This window comes from Rhodnius prolixus, unplaced genomic scaffold (genome assembly GCF_049639745.1).
Source record: "Rhodnius prolixus isolate KJV_2025 unplaced genomic scaffold, Rpr scaffold_5, whole genome shotgun sequence".
NCBI lineage: Eukaryota > Metazoa > Arthropoda > Insecta > Hemiptera > Reduviidae > Rhodnius > Rhodnius prolixus.
Window position 1 is genome coordinate 29,436,611 of NW_027411624.1, and position 17,229 is coordinate 29,453,839.

At 32.0% G+C, this 17,229-nt stretch overlaps 1 protein-coding gene and 1 long non-coding RNA gene across 3 annotated transcripts; one reads left to right on the top strand and one right to left on the bottom strand.

Annotated features, from left to right (window-relative positions):
- The first annotated feature begins 33 nt into the window (after nt 1-33).
- MED14 (mediator complex subunit 14) lies at nt 34-17,138 on the top strand. 2 transcript variants are annotated; one of them, XM_074136935.1, is made up of 26 exons: nt 34-439; nt 623-755; nt 1,099-1,272; nt 1,344-1,469; nt 1,983-2,115; nt 2,195-2,331; nt 2,432-2,535; nt 2,623-2,882; nt 2,961-3,165; nt 4,517-4,676; nt 4,872-5,076; nt 5,520-5,671; nt 5,757-6,003; nt 6,280-6,423; nt 6,500-6,637; nt 7,815-7,987; nt 8,062-8,256; nt 8,349-8,588; nt 9,035-9,278; nt 12,406-12,561; nt 12,661-12,881; nt 13,356-13,514; nt 13,632-13,766; nt 14,472-14,606; nt 16,039-16,320; nt 16,415-17,138. In XM_074136935.1, the coding sequence occupies exons 1-26, from the start codon at nt 291-293 to the stop codon at nt 16,550-16,552; spliced, it is 4,545 nt and encodes a 1,514-aa protein (XP_073993036.1). In that variant the 5' UTR covers nt 34-290; the 3' UTR covers nt 16,553-17,138. The 2 variants fall into 2 exon arrangements, with proteins under 2 accessions (XP_073993036.1, XP_073993037.1); XM_074136936.1 differs by having other exon boundaries at nt 12,409-12,561.
- LOC141458661 (uncharacterized) lies at nt 10,446-12,069 on the bottom strand. Its single transcript, XR_012461091.1, has 2 exons — nt 11,214-12,069; nt 10,446-10,859 (listed from the first exon to the last, which is right to left on the bottom strand). It is a non-coding gene; the product is annotated as an uncharacterized lncRNA (long non-coding RNA).
- Nucleotides 17,139-17,229: the final 91 nt, after the last annotated feature.

Genomic DNA, 17,229 nt, shown 5'->3' on the forward strand with positions numbered 1-17,229 from the left:
GTGTCTTAGCAATAGGTTATAAAGTTGCAGGTTTTAATTTAATTTCTCTACCCTATACCTACAATCGGTTTGTTTGTATTGCAGCTTCGTGTTAACTGCAACTTACAACTTCAACTAAAATGTTTTGTTGTTCAGTGTTCGCGTTAAAACTTCGAGTAAACAGATCTTGTTAAAATAATTATGGATTAGTTTTTTTTTAATTAGACACTCAATTTCGTCAATTGTAAACATTTTCAATCTCACGATCACCTTGTTTTTCATTATTCCTGCAATTGAATTTGTTAAACGACATGGCTCCGGTACCGTTAGAAGGACATCAAACTCCTATCAACAATAATGTTGGTCAGGAAGGATCAAGAGGTGGATCCATATCTTTAGCAATTTTAATAGATTTTATAGTGCAGAGAACATATCATGAGCTAACTGTCTTAGCTGAATTGTAAGTATTAAAAAGTTATTTATTCTTTAATTAAAATTCAACAGTGGTTTAATATTTCATTTTATGGGGAGAAGCTTAGAGAATGTCTTTTTTGAAGACTTTTTTGGCTATTGCTGATAAAACTTTCTTTTAAGGACTGTAGGTTCACTAGCCATTTTATTTCATGCTAATGTTTTTACTTAGGCTACCAAGGAAAACAGATATGGAAAGGAAAATTGAAATTTACAACTTTTCCACTAGAACTAGGCAGCTGTTTGTACGATTACTTGCTTTGGTGAAATGGGCAAATAGTGCTTCAAAGGTTGATAAGTCAGCAGTAAGTATTTCTTACGTTTGATACAATAGTTAAATAAGAAGCAATTTTTGAAGAATGTCTTCACCATACTAGTAAAACCAACCAGAAATAAGGAGCATCTTGAAATTCCATTAGGATACACAACAGGCAACTTCAGTAGTACGGCATTATCGAATTTTGAAGATAAGATTGAGTTTAGTGAATACGACTGAAATCATAACGTTAAGAAATCGACCATCTTTCCTAAACTTTAGAAAATGTATTTACTTCGTTAGTGGGAAGAGATAATGGAATATTTTCAAAAATTGATTGCTCCTGCTTGTAGGTATAAATATGAAATTTTAATTGATTTTTTTTCCTACAGCGAATCATGGCATTCCTAGATAAGCAATCAATGCTGTTCGTAGAAACTGCCGACATGCTTGCACGGATGTCAAGAGAGACTCTTGTTCATGCTAGATTACCCAATTTTCACATCCCAGCTGCAGTAGAAGTGCTAACTACTGGAACCTACTCAAGACTACCTTCATGCATTAGAGTTGGTATTATTTTTAGTACTTCAAAAGTTTCTGTTTGTTATCAATAATCTAATGAAATGCTTTATTTTAGGATAGAATTATACCACCAGATCCAATCACTTTATCAGAAAAAAAAGCTACTTTGCAAAGATTGAATCAAGTTATTCAGCACAGACTTGTTACAGGAAATCTCATGCCTCAGATGAGGAATTTGAAGGTATGTTATTGTTTTCCAAACCTTGATTTTATCAAGTTTTTTAGCCTAAACAAATGTCACCTGGTTTCTTTTAATTGATTAAAATTTTAATTATTATTTACTTATAACACAAATTATGTGGTTCTTTTTTTCTAATTAAAGTTAAAAGATCTAAAATACTAATTCAGAATAATAATACTAATTCCCTCACCCTAGAATTCGTGAAGTACCTTGACCTCATAAACCAAGTTCTCAATTCAGACTTTAAGTGGCCATCTTCATTGGTCATATACATGAGTTAATTAGTGAGGACAACACTTATTGCCGGATATTATTCTTTACCTTTTTTCATCACTTCTTTCGAAAATGTCAGCTCCTAGGCATTTCAGTTTGGTCACTCTATCGAATACATATCAGTCTAGATTAATGATTTCTTTGCACAGACTACATTTTGTAGAGACCATATTCTTCGTTGTGCAATCATTGACTGATAAACCTGCTTTTTCTACGGCCTTAATTATATTATTTTCTTAGATTGAATGTGGAAGAGTTAAATTTCATGTTGAGCATGAGTTTGAGGTTAGTTTGACTGTAATGGGTGATGGACCAAATATACCTTGGAGGCTTTTGGATATTGAAATTTTGGTAGAAGACAAAGAAACTGGAGGTAATTTGTGTAGTTATTTATTTTTGTTTTGTAAAATCACTAAAGCAGTAATATTTTAATGACTTATTCCAAATGATAGATGGAAAGTCACTCGTCCATTCACTTCAAGTAAATTATATCCATCAAGTTCTTCAGGCTCGATTGGTGGATCATCCTAATCCTTTGGCTGAAGTGTACTCATTTTTACACTTTTTTTGTCAATCTCTACAATTGGAGGTAAACATACAAGTATCATATATGAGCAGTAACTATTTTAAATAATTCTTACTTTCAACTTATCGATCTGTAAAACAACATTTTCTTTTTCTTCCAATAGGTACTCTACTCACAAACATTAAGACTTTGCAAAGACAGACTCGACGGGCATATTCATGTTGACGAATATACTCCAGGCAAATGTCTCGCTATATCTTATTGGAGGTCAGTATGTCAATAGATTCAAATGTTTGAATACATTAGCTCTCAATCTTTTTGTTCATTATGTCCATACTTTCTTTATTTCTATAGGGAATTAACTAGTAAAGATCCTAAATCAGAAGTTGGCTATCGACTCACCGTTCAGGTTGATAGTCATGATCCGGCCAGACCTTTGGCTGTTACTCATGTACCAGCGCTGGGAAATAAAGAATGTCAAGTGGCTGATAGAGCTGTCAGATCTGAATTATTATCAATGGAAAGACTTCTGGTCCATACAATATATATGCGGACTAGAGCAAGACTTCATGATCTTAAATTGGAATTACAAGCCATATTAAATAATGTGGACTGTAAGATTTTGTTTTTTTAAACAGTTTTTATTCGGTGTTTTTTTGTTACTTCTAACATTTTAATATTTTCTTGTCAAGGTGTTGTCGGTGGATCACCAGCTGTTTTATCAGTTCCTGTCGTTCAACCTTGTCTCAGAGCTGAACAGCTTTTGGTTACGGTTGCAACTCACACTGGCATGTTACAGGCTCATATTCCGAAATATGATCCTCCATCTATTGGTGAATTAGAGGCTGCCCTAAACTCTGACCATTCGAGGCTTCCAAATCTTATTTCTGAGCTTAGGTAATTATTTAGTTATAATTATATATATGTGAGAGAGTGAGGTGTAAAAGAGTGTTAAGTTACTATATTCAAAGCCGAGTATAGTAATTGCAAAATGTTCAAATTGAATGTATGGAAGTATAAGCATTTTAGGTCCTGACTGAGATTTTGTCTATTTCTGAATATTTCTTTTCTCACTTAGTAGTGGTTGTTGCAATCTCGTCAAGAACGATTTTCTGTTTCCTAAAAGTCTGTGTGCTCTTAAATATATGCACGTCTAATACAACTTTTTTCTGGGATTTTATTTACATAAGTAGGTTCCTGGAAATGTGGGTGCATCATTTCCTTAAAAAAAAAATATGCTTTTATTATTATTATGTAAGTCAGGCAATTAGCCATTGTTTGTTATAAATGTTTATTTATTTATTTCATATTTTCTTCTGTTTTATGAAGCAATCATTTGACAGTTCGGCATTTTACCGTTACATCCTTAAAAAGATAGGAGTTCAGATTATTAGATTTTTTTTTTAAATATTTTTTATGCAAAAATTAAGGTTAAAAAAAAATATTGGGTGTGCTATTTATGTTTATGGAGCCAAATATCTTTGAGATCATCTGGGTCCAAAAAATCCTATCATGAGTGTGATGAAGCGAGGTTGGACCTCCATTTATATTCCTAAATTTTTCTCTCCATCATTTGTGATGGAATGTATATTTCTTAGTTTTCATTTTATAAGCGTAATTCTTCCAAAATGGATTGCCCTGTTCCATTTCCTTTTCGCAACTATATCGACCACGTCGTTTATGAGCCATCAATCTTACCATTGTTCTTGTTATTATCTACATTTTCCTTATCGTACGTGTAATTACACATGTCACATCCATAATTACTTGCAGTGCACACACATTGTTAATAGTTAACCGTTTTTGCTTCATTTTTACCCTAGTCCTGAAAGGCTTTTTATATTTTTGTAAGTGTTTCATCCTAATTCTTCTTCTCTTTGATCATAGTTTAAGTACAACACTTTTGTTTTTTGGTTATATACGTCTGGCCTATTTTGGCCTATTTGATTTACCATCTCTTCCATTATATTGTGAAGTTCTTGTTTGCTATTTTTCTGTGAGAACAATGTCATCCGCGAATTTCATTATGTTTACCCTTTAAATTTATTCTTTTTCTATCCCAAAGTCTAGTTTCTTAAAGGCTTTCTATGACACTGAGTTGAATATTTGAAAGATGGGACGAATATTAAGCCAATAAAATTTATTTATAATTATTCTAAATTTGAAGAAAATATTTAAATTTGAACTTTTCGAATTCCAGTTAGTTAAATAAGTGTAAGGTTAGTTTACTCCCAGTTTTTGTTTTAAGGTTTTGGATTACTCAGAGACGGTGCGAAAAGACATTGCAACATTTACCTGCTACTCCACATGAAAGATTACCACTTCTACTTCATCCAGATCATCCCATGTCTAAAATTGGACGTCACAGAATGTTCATTAGATTGCATCGCCATCGTAATATTATTTTGGTGAGTAATTGTTAGTTTAAAATTAAAACATATTTTTCAATCCGGTCATAACTTGCAACAGAATCGTGCTTACTTGTTTGCTTTATTTGATAATTATTTATTAAAACAAAAAAAGGAGCTCAACATTCACAACTTATGTTTAAGTTTCTTCAAAAGAATCCTTTTTAGTTTATATATATATATATTTTTTTTTAGATTGTTGAACTTAAAGAAAAAGATGGCTGCCCGTTAGAAATGGACTTAGTCTTTTATCTTGCTGTTGTAAAGCAGTCGTCTATAGAAGATGATCCTCATGACGATACTATTGAGACTGAAATACCAAAAATGTACCTGAAAATACTTACTCTTATTGAATTTGATACTTTTGTCACCACACATGGCCCATTCACTCCAATTGATGGTAAGTAGGTTTAATTTATCGTAGACTTAACAAGGAGTTTGCTACAAGGCCAGTTTCTTATTTTGTATGCATTTTACAAAAAAATTCACACCTAAGAGTAATTGGTACAGACATATTTCCAGTTTTAAACAGATAATGAAATTACAAATATATAGTCATGTGGTTAATTTTCTTTAAGTCTGCGCTTTGTATCAGATAGTTATCAAATTTTGTTGTGTTTTTCATTAAAGCTGTTTATAAAATGTAGGTTTATAGGAACGAAAAAGTTTATTTGTGTTTGAGGTAAAAGTTTTTTTGACTTTTAAACGGACTTAATTACCTTATTTACGTTTTTTTTTTTTTTGCAAAATGGTCAATTTAAAAGTACTTAGTTTTTAAATGGGATTAATTATGGAAAAAAATGAGATTCGAATTGAATGATAATTCAATTTTGTTGGTTTCAGATCAAGATAGAACAGACGGTAAGAGAAAACTGGCTTGGAAACCTGAATCACCGCCTAAAAAAGCTAAGAATCCTGCATACTTTATACCAGAATTGGCTCACGTTGTTGCTCTTTGCGATGAGAGAATACCATTTGTTACACTTGCCCAAGAGGTATTTAAAACTTAGTATTAATTCCAATACATAAAAATTGTTGATAACAGAAATTTACCATTTAAATATGTTCATTAATATACAGCTCACACGACGTGAAATTGCCCACCAAGGATTACAAGTAGAAGCCAATGCTACAGCACTGGTGTTAAGAATTGTTCAAATGCCAGCACCACCAGGAACGGCTGTTTCTACTGGAGCTTATGCACGGCTAACTAAATTGTTACTTTCTGTATCAGTTAGAGCACATTGCAATAAAGGAACCAGCGCTTGGGTTGTTGAATTCGTAATGTACGGAAGCCCGTTAGCTACCCAACATCCGAAAGAACAAGGTAAATTTTAATATTTTGTTTTTATTTATATATTTTAATAATCTTTTTACTACTTACTTATTTTTTTTCTGCTAAACCTACGGAGTGACCAGATTGGTTAATTTATCTAAGAAAATTACAATTACTCTCTGCCTCTCCCTCACTTTCTGAGTATTTTTAAGATTAAGCTCTCTAAATAACTAATTTAAGTGTATTTCTACAATAAAATTCTTCCAAGTAATCTTAAAAATATTAGCGCACAATTAGAATTATAATAATTATCTTCTAATTTTATAGGTATGAGACGACCTGTGTACTTTCAATATGAAATGTTACCTGCTGAAACAGTACAAAAAACAGTGGATGCCTTATTGAATGATTGGGCACAAATTGTACATCTTTATACTCTAGTTGAGGATCTAGCTGAATATTTTAGGATTCGTAAGTTTCTAAACTTTATTCTAAAGAGTAAATAAACATTACATAATTATTATTAATGATAAACTTTTTTTTTCAGCTAAATATAATATTTCTTCAATGGTCACAGTCAAGTCGTACAGTTATAGTAAATTGATATTAGGTTATGGTCCTGATAGAGCTGCTACAGTTACTGTTCAATGGGATCCTACAGCAAAAGCCTTTACTCTTGTTTTTGGTAAATTTATTCTTTAATATTTAATGATATTTTAGACTTGAGTTGATTCAATTTAATCTGGTATACGAGAGGCACTACTTATATTTTGAGCCTTGGCAACACTGATTGTTGTCGGGTGCTATCTGACGTTTCCACTTGAAAGTTTAGACATTTTTGATCATAACCTTCTTGAGAACGTTTTGTTATTTGAGCGCGATTTGTGTTGTTTACAGTCACTTGAAAATTGTGTCTCAGCGAAAAAATGGAAATAACTCGCTAACATTTTCGTGCAATGATTTATTATGTCTTTTTTTCAAGATTTTTTCTACATTTTCAACAAGTCTTGTTTCTTAAAGTCCACTGAAATGGCACTTGTGACTTGAATGTGACTGGATAGCTAGTTCAAGACATGAAGAAGCCTTATCAGTAGGGGCTTTAAATAAGCTATTTCGTTTGTTATTTAAGAATAAAAATCGTTGTAATTGCATGAAATACCCAAAGACTTCCATATTGTTTCGCTTAATCGTCTTTTTAAAAAAAACTGCACTGTTAAGAACTTCATCTTTTGAAGTTTAAGCGATAGAAAGCTGTTTTTGGTGGTAGTTACTCCCAAATTTTACTCGAATGTTCATGTAATGTATCCATTTTACATTAGAATAAATTTTTGTTTAAATGAAATTCATTGTTTATCGGAATTTTTAAAGATCACCACGTTTGAACTCTTTACACTCAAAAGTAGTCGGTGTTGTGGCACCACACTCTATTCTGTTATTCTACACTCGTCTGTATCTGACATCTATCATCTGGTTTTACATAAATTTTCTCCTCTCCTTTATTAGCAATGATTACGTCAACAAGAAAGCTGAAACAAGTAATGTGATGAAGTAAGTTGGTGTATCTTCACTTGGTTAGTGTTTTTAGAGAAATCACTAAGAGATGAAACTCTTTGATTTTACGTTAACTCAAGAGATCTCTAGTCTACTTCCGCTTCAAGCTGTGAGAGATAGGAGAGGAGATGTTCTAGAGGAATGCTAGTAGGCCGTGAAACTTGTTGTTGTTACGGGTTTTTATTTGATCATTGATTAAAAGGTGGTGAAGATCTTGAATGATAGTATGGTCTGAAACGTAAGATTGGACCAAAGTTCTTAGAATTCATGTTCAGATTTTTGATTCCTTTTTTTTTTTTTGTTCGAATCAGGCGGCGGAGGTAACTGCATAGGTGCACACAGTATTATGAGGGAGCAATTAGAAGGTGAATTGAACAGGCAGAGAAATCTAGTGCAATTAATTCATCTACTAAATGATACATACTCTCCTCTTGTTTCAATTAGCAAGCTACCATCTGCTCCTCAACTTGGGGTTCAAAACAATGTAAGCGATTACCATTGAATTATATACTTTTAAATCAAGGCTACTTATAGAGTTAATGTAATGATATGATTTAGCGGCCGCAAGTACCAGTACAAACTTTTACCGTTATGGCGGAATCAGTATCTGTCATCAGAGTAGCCTACCTTGGTCAGTACTGTTTGGAAATAAGGTTGCGGGCAGGCGGTCTAGTTGCTGTAAGAGATGCAGCTTATAGCCGATTCGATAGGACGACAGTTGTTAATGAATTTACGCCAACACCAGGGCTGAAGGTAATAATTTTTACACCAAATGAAGACCCCCCCCAAATAAACCAAATTAAAAACTAACAAACAAAATAATTAAAAAAAAAAATATTTTATAGGCTTTTCTGAGCAAATATGTAGATGAATCAGTTGTATTTCGTCGGAGATCGCAATCCGAGGATGATAATCCTCCATCTCCTGTGGCGCTAGAGTCTGGGGAAGTAACTGGTGGATTCTTGGGTGGTGTACATAGAGGTCCTCAGTCTCCCGCGAGAGAAGGCTTAAGATTTCATACTCCGCTGACTCCACCAAGTAATCCTCATACTCCAGCTTCACCACATACAGCTAATATATCTCAGGTAAGTACCTAATTATGATCGTTTTTTTTCTGTTGATAAGACTGATTTCAGTTGTTTTGCATGGGTCAATAAAAAGCCTTTTAGATCTCCGCTCTAAAAAAAGTACTATTTCTTGTTTCCCATTTTGAATTTCACTTATTCCTGGACTAGAAGTATTTGTCGAGCAGTTTTCGTTTTTGAGATTTTACCATAAAAAATAGTTAAGGAATTTTCTTGAAAATGGCTCCTGCAACTTAGTACATTAATCTAATTATAAAAGCTTGGTCCCTTTTCTGCAGCTAGGAGTATAAATCGATCTTTTCTAAGCCAATCCAAAAACTAGCAGAAAGAATAAACAACATTTAATTCTGTTGAGGATTAAAGACTTCCTTCTTTTTTTTTTTTGTACACACGAATGTAAGTTACGATATTATGAATGATGTTGCACGTGAAACGTTTGTCTACAGGCACCCCAACACCAGAGTTTTGGATCCAGCCCAGCGACTACATCTTCTTTCAACTTGGCTTCACCACCATCTTTACCACCTAACATTAATCCCTCACCATCTATGTTACCACATCCATCGCCAGGATCAGGATTTCTTGCTAATAGTCCATCAAATCCATTGCACACTTCTCCAATGCCTATATCTTCTCCAGGACCTGCAGTTCCTTTAGGACACTCGCCTGCAGGATCACTAATGCATGCAGGTAATTTATAATTATTTTCTCTTTAACTTTAGGAAAACCTACATTCGTGCAGGTTATACTGTCATTATACTGTGCAGGTTATTTTTAGGTTATACTGTCGGATCAATCCATCACATATTTAGGCCCCCTTGAATTCGAAAATTGGTTGCTACAAATTGGTTGAATGTATGAGTGTATGTTATGTGGTAGTCTCACTGTGTTGTTTTTTTAATCAGCATAACTTAAAATGAGAAAATCGTAGATTGAGATTTGATAGAATGGTTCCTCCAAGCAAACTAGTAATAATAAACTTCTTTTTTTTAAAAAAAGAAACTGGTCCAATGGTTTGCTCTTTAGATTCCATAGCGGAGTTCCCTGGTTCAAATCCAGCTGCCGATCCTTGGATTTTTTTCTTCCTAGGAGCTTATAGCTCGCTGTCCGGTGATAGTGTGGTATACAAGAAAAATACCCTGTCCAGAGGCTAGTAGAGCTCTAAAATAAGGCTCCAGGCGCCAATGACCTCAAACGTTGTCGCGTCTAAAATTAAAAAATATATATATTTTTATTTCACTTATAACAAACGAAAGTATTCTTGGCAAAGTGTGGCGTTAGATTCCTCTTTAAATGCCAATTTCAGTATTATACATAGAGTTAGAACATCCCTACGTACATACTTAGGTTTGGTAAAATAAGTAACCAAAATTAAAACTTCTGTAGAAAATCTGCTGATCGACTCAAATGTTTCACTGCCTTGATATACATTATTTTTTTATGTGGCTATTTTCAATTATTTTTATCAAATTTTGTGTTTACGCTTCATAATGTAGGCCTATCGTTGTTTATTTTTGTTGTAGGAGACTATTTTAAGCGCGATTCTCACAAAGGATGAAGTTAAATTTTTCTCTAACGTGCTATTAGTGTATTTTGCCGTTGTAATTAACCTTGCATCTTGATGTACTTCATTATTATTTCGGTTGGACACTTGTTTTTGGAAAAATTGGTCTTAGAAGGAGGTTATGGGGACATGTGACTAAACTAACTTGTAACATTTATCACAGTGTGTTTTACTTAAGCGAGCTAATTGCATTAAGTCGTGAGTGTTCACGTCCGATTTATTAAGGATTGTATTATATATAATAATTAAATAATATTAAAAATTCAATTAAAATAAGACAACAGAAAAAAAAATTATAAACTGTAAGAACGTATATTTACAGTTGATAACTATTTAAAATTCTTTAAGAATGCACAAATTCTTTCGGCACATGTTGTAGCACGATCTGGCTTAAGAAAGAACAGTGGGGTGTGAATATGATTTTCTAAAGTAAATTTAAATTTTCTATCTAGCCAACAGTACAACCATGATGTACATGCCGATATAGTTGTGAAGTAAACAATAGTAATCATGATCAGTCCGACTATAGCGGCTGAACGTATTCGTCCAGAAATATCTTGCGATTTACTGAATGAATAATAAATTAGTGTTTCTATTGTTTCTGGTAAAATCCAACACATTAAAGAGAAATACGATATGAAAAAGATTAATTCTTTGAATTCCGTGATTCCTTTAATACATTCTTTTTGAGCATAACACAATTTGTCCTGAAATAAAAATTGAATTTTCAAATGTTAATATCTGTATCTATCGTTCACAATTTTTATTACTAAATTAATATCCACTTATAATACGTAAATATACAAAGAGGGAAAAAGAATGAGAGAGTTGTCCAACAGACGCAGAGAGAAACCCATTTAAAAGTAATAAACTCGTCATTATTTCTTGAAAGACTTCAATATCTGCAACCACTGAGTGTGTACCTCTGGTAGTAAATAAAAACTAGTTGTCCATAATAAACAAACGTTTTATAACATTTATTAAAAAAATATAGTTTTATAAACAGTTCTTTTTTTTGTAAATTTAATGAAAATATTGTCAAGTAAATCTTTAGAACTTGCCTTAAAAGTTTCAAAAGGAAAAAGAGTTAACCTTGGTTTGTGTATTTTAGGATTGAATTTAACACACTTCATTTTTAGCTCCTCTTCATTAAAATATACAATCTCACAGTTTATTTTCTTTATTTATTTATTTCATTTTCATCTCTCAGGCATTTTGCCTTGAACCTTGGTACAAGATTACTTGTTTACTGTTTACTTGTTACTTACATTATTGTGTCATATGATTTTTAGTAGAAGCTCATATGATTTTGATTAGTCTCCTCTAATTTTCATTTTATTGCCTTCTTTATTTTATTTACTTTCGCTGAGAATATATAATAGACAATGTTTGATTTTTTTAAATGAAATTTTTGATGAGCAAATAATAGTGGCAAAAAAAAAATCCAAGTAAACGGGAACTTACAATTAGAATAGAATTGATTTATCATTAAAATTGGACTTCATTATATAAATATTTTTCTGAATTTCCTGCCTAGTATCATGATAATCTGTCCGTTTTAGTCTTATAAAGAAATTTGAGCCCTAATTTGCAGAAGGTCGTCACGTAATTGCGAATTATCTCACTTAGAGTAATCAATTTTCACCAAAAAATAATTTTAAAAAATAAATAAATAATAAGCTAACCAAAGCGCCAAATCTTCTGAATAGTCTGCACCAAACCAAGAACGAAGAAAATGGTTAAATACTTCGCTCCTATGATCATTTTATACAAACCCAAAAATTCAGCAGATTTTTAATTCTCATATTTATTTAGATGATAAAGGAAAGGAAATTTTAATCGAGAAAATAGAAAATAAAAATCTGACTGGAAAATTATTTCTGGATGAAGAATTTTATTTGCTAAGTTTTAGGCAAATGCAAAATGTTCCTAACCTAACATAACGCTTTAGTCTTTTGTCTTTTTATTGTTGAGTATTTGTAATTACACTTTATATGAATTCATATAAAGTGTGCTTACTAATCACCAATTCCAAAAATACCTTTTCGAACTTAAAAGTCTTGAAAACATGGAACAATTTTTTCTGTAAACTCAACACGATTGCAATACTTATTCAATGCTATGCTTACAATTTTAAGATTAAGTGAAACAAAAATATCTATAAATCTTTATACCCTGGCATTTTAGTTTGTTTATACAAGTTCAAAAATTAATTGGTATAATTTTTTAATGTTATGTATTTACTATTACAAGTAGGACACACAGATGGTAGTCCATTTCCTTCAGGGCAGAGTATGGCATCGCCTGTTGCTTCTAATTGGCCAGGATCTCCTGGAGTTCCACGACCATCACCAAGACCAGGGCAATCACCTCATCCTGCTCTACACAGCCCTACCGACCCGAAGACAGGTTTGTACCCTTTTTTTTTTGCTAGAAGAAAAAATATAACAAATTAAATACAAAATTTCTTTAATTTAGTTCTAATTGTTTTCCATTTCCATATTTTAGGTGGTGGATGTGGAGGATTAGGTGGCCAACGAGTACTACCTCAACGTTCATGGGCGGGGGCTGTCCCCACCTTGATCTCACATGAAGCCCTAGATATATTGTGCACGCCTTCGCATCATCCTCTTGGACTTCCTGGGCCACAGTTAGCTCCTTTGGAAAGGTTCCTCGGTTGTGTGTATATGAGAAGGCAACTCCAAAGATTTATACAAAATGAAGATTGCGTTAGTATTTAAAGTTGTACTGATTACTTCATAAAATTATTATTAGCGAGCAATGTTAGTTTATCAAATGTTCCCATTTTGACTGGCAACTCCAGAGTCAGTTTATTTACTAGTGTGAGTGAAGTTAACCTTCAGTTTGCCTTAATATTGAACCAAGATATTTGGGCACATCTGTTGACGTCCTGTTTAGATGTTAGGAGAGATATTAGCAGAAAAGCCAAAATATCTCTGAAGTTGTCCAAGTTTTATACATATAGGTTATACATATAACCTTGGTTTTATAACCTTGGCAAATAACCATATAACCTTGGTTTTATACATATAACCTTGGTTTTATAACCTTGGCAAATAACCATATAACCTTGGTTTTATACATATAACCTTGGTTTTATACACAACCTTGGTTTTATACATATAACCTTGTAAAAGAGGATGTCAAGTGAATGTTCTATACTTTTGTTTTTGTTTGTTTAGCTAACAAACATGACAACAACCGAACCTGGAGTCGTTCACTTCAAAGTAGACACACTGCAATGTAGAGTTGGCTTGAACCCTCAACATTTGGAATCCCTACACATAAAAATATCTGCATTGCCGGATCACAAAGATCTTTGGACATTGGAAGAGATCCAGGTATAACATGACAATGTTTTTTAAAAAATAAAAATAAAATAAATAAATAATAATAATAAAACATTCCATATTATAAGTGAACAAAACCTGTATATTTTTTGTTTTTTTTTTTTTCAGATTTTAGAAAACTTTTTCGAAACGAAAGCTGCAGCTCCTCCATACAAGCCAAACGCTATTAACGGTTTCGGACGTATGTTGAATGTACCTCAAAATGTCCTGAAAGATTTCATACAAATTATGAAGCTTGAATTGGTATGTTGCTTTGAATTTAAATGCTATAAAATTTAATTATACTTTTGCTGTTTAATTCTATCAGTTATTTAAATTAATACATCCTTTAAAAAAAAACTACAAAATATTTTGATAATTACTTTATTATACTTTAAACTACTTTTTTTTTTTATGTGACATTTATTTTATTTAAAAAACTGTATTGAAACTTTATCCGTCATAGCAAGCTTCTTTTCAACTGCAACGGGGTGATTATTAATCACATAACTCATCGTACGTTTTTAAGGCGAATATTACAAAAATTATTATGTCCAAAAATATATCAAATAAAAGTGATACGATTACCGAGTTAATTATATCACTCTACACAAATCAAGGTTACAAAAACTATCTTTTCATATTTTTCAAGTTTTTTCATTGAAATTTCAAAATGTTGACTGTTAGGCCTTGAAAAAGATATAAAATATTTCGAAACGTTGGCATTTTTACATTTCATTTATTGTAGCATTTCACAATTAAAGGTGTTCCAACACCGTTACATCATTCGATATTGTGAGAAAAGCGTTGAAGAAACAAAAAGAACAAATAATAATAGTACTAGAAAATAAACATTTCTTAAAATTATCTAGTATGTGTTTGGAACCTGTAAGCAACAACAGTTTCTTGGTCATTTGCCTTATTTTTTGTTATTTAACTTTAGTGATAATTTTGTTTTATTTTTGTTAGATACCTAGTCTTATTCAGCAGCAGCAGATGAAATGGTCGGTCCAATGGTGTTTACGTATTCCTCCTTCAGCAACACCAATAGTACCTACTGGAATGGCTGCAGTACTTGTTTGTAGACAAAAAATACTGTTCTTTGTAAGTAATTTTCATTATTGTTCAATAGATTTCTTGATTGTTAATTGTCATAGATAACAAAATTCTGTTCAAAAATTAGTGAACTTTATTAAAAACAAAAAATTACAGACTACTGAACTCCATCTCTTTCAAAATAATCACTACCGCAATGAATGCTTGTCCAATGAATGTTTTTATTGCTAGTAGAAGTTCTGGAAGGTTTTTTTTTTTCTGGAATTGCTTCAGATCGTTGAAGACAACGCAAGTTTTTGGTGCTCTCCCTCCTTTGATTGTGCTACTCACTCAGATTGTCCCCTTTTGACCTTTTCTTTTTCCCAATACTTATACACCCATCAACTCAAAATGAACGGTAATGATCTTTCAGATCTATCAGGCATTTAGATTGTTATTAGTTAATAAAAATGTATTTTGTAGTCTGCTTTATTTTGATATAATCTTCGTACGGTTTAGGGGGTTTATTATTAGAATATGTCATTAGAACATTTCGATAAACAATTCAAGGCCATATTAATCAAACAATCGCCTTCTTAGTTCAAGGAGTAGAATATTGTCTTTTATAATTCACTCTTTGACTTTCAAGATTAACATTGGATACTCTCGAATTAATCCTTAAATACTTCAAAGCCATTCAAGTTTTCTTGGCCTTATTTGTGGATAGTATTCAATATTCGGATTAGCTTCATATACCTTGAAATTATCTGATTTCAAGTTGTTTTTTTTTTGTTAATCTTAAAAGTTTTTGTAAAAATCATTATTTGTCATTTAATTCTAAGAATAAGAATATGGCAAACAGTATGCAATGGAAAGCAGTATGTTGTCAGTATCTGCAATTCCCTTAACATTCTAAAAGCTGGTATAATGTTGATTGTTTGTAAAGAATATCTTTGGAGTCGTTTGAAAATAAGCAATTTTTGCATTTTGTATTGAAGATATTTGTAAAATCTGTTTATTAAGTTGAAGTAAAGTTGATATATCTTTCTGTCGCTATAAAAGAGAGTATTGGAATTTTAGTTATTCTTTCAAACGAAGCGGGCAACGATTTTTCTGTTAAAAATCACTATTATCCTCCTGCTGTCCCATAACATCAAAGGAGTGTTTACAAATCTTTAAAAATGGTTTAGAAAATCATATTTTCGTTTATAAATATTTTGTAACGAAGGCGTCACGATAGCCGAGCGATTAGAGGCAAGACCTGTAAAGCTAATATGTATTGTGGTATTGGGTTCGATTCCCGGTCTTAGGCCTTGGATTTTATTTAATGGTTAATAAAAGAAATTTACAGTAAAGTAAAACATTCGAGCAAACGCTTGTCGCCTCCGTCCACGACACTTAAAGGTTGTTGGACGTAAAACCCGCCTGAAAATATAGGCAATTACTTTATTTTTTACTTTTATATTGTAACGAAATTGTTTACATGTTGCTCGTTTTGCAGTTGCAGTTTACTCGTGTAATGGGACCAGCTGGCGCTGGAGGAATGGGACAATACCCAACCGACAGCACGTCATTAGTATTACCATTAATCTATGATACTACATCAAACGTTACTCAGTTGGCTGAAAAGAGAGATTCAGGTCCAGCATCAGCCATAACAACTGCCTCAATGTTGTTAAAAAGATTTTTAGATTGTACTGGGAGCATGCATACTGAATGTTCACTGTATCCAGCAGTACGAGAATTGTTGGGCAATCTGATTTTACCATCAGAACCTCCACAGGTTGGTTGATTTCTTCTTTTATTAACCTGACTTATTCTTACGTAATTTTTTTTTTAAACAATTTTTATTAATTTGGCAATTGAACGTTTTTTAGGTTGTATCTTCATCGCCCGTTGGCGTGATGATGGGACAAGGTCCTATGCAATCTCCTGCATCAATGATGCATTCACCAATTCCAAACCAGTATCCAGTTCAGATGGGCCAACCGCATCCTATGATGCCATCTCAGTGATACTGGTAGACATTCCCTTTTCCCTTTCAGTTTTTATATTTCACTCAGTTTTTCTATTTTATTTTTAGTCAAAAATCTGTAAGTTCACTTATCATTCTTTATTAACTTTAACTTTTAATTTAGCATGAAATATTTATTTATTACAAATATTGATTTAATAAGTACATTAGTATTTTGTTGGATTTTTAAACTTTTAGCAGACATTTATTGATTTTATTTGTTTCTTCTTTTAATGAAATAATAATTTTTTAAATAAAATTAATTTAAAAAATAACACCAATGGATTATGAAAAAAATCGTTGAGCCTAAGACATTTGAATCTTAGAAAAAGAGAAAGAATGATAAAAAGTATTACGCTGTATAAGTTATTACGTAAGAAAAAATACAAGAAAAAGACTTTAAACGAATGGGTGATAATTTGATTCCTTATTGGAACGAAAAATTAATTAGCAGTGTGCTTGAAAATTTATGAAATGATTAAATTTGTACATAATGTACATAAAAATAATGCTGTAATTAATGTTAATGTATGAAACAAATCAATTAATTTAAAACCAAAATTAATAAATGCAGATTGTAAATAATAGGTACAATTTTATATCCATACTTTAGCAACAATTTACTTCCATATCTTAATAAATAAAATATTAAGCAAATATCTTTTTATTATTATTTTT

Excerpts from the sequence above, each read along its gene's own strand:
- MED14 (XM_074136935.1), top strand. The coding sequence starts at position 291 with ATGGCTCCGGTACCGTTAGAAGGACATCAAACTCCTATCAACAATAAT. Across the intron at positions 2,116-2,194 it reads AGAAGACAAAGAAACTGGAG|ATGGAAAGTCACTCGTCCAT; the intron begins GTAATTTGTGTA and ends TCCAAATGATAG. Across the intron at positions 9,279-12,405 it reads AGGATCACTAATGCATGCAG|TAGGACACACAGATGGTAGT; the intron begins GTAATTTATAAT and ends TACTATTACAAG.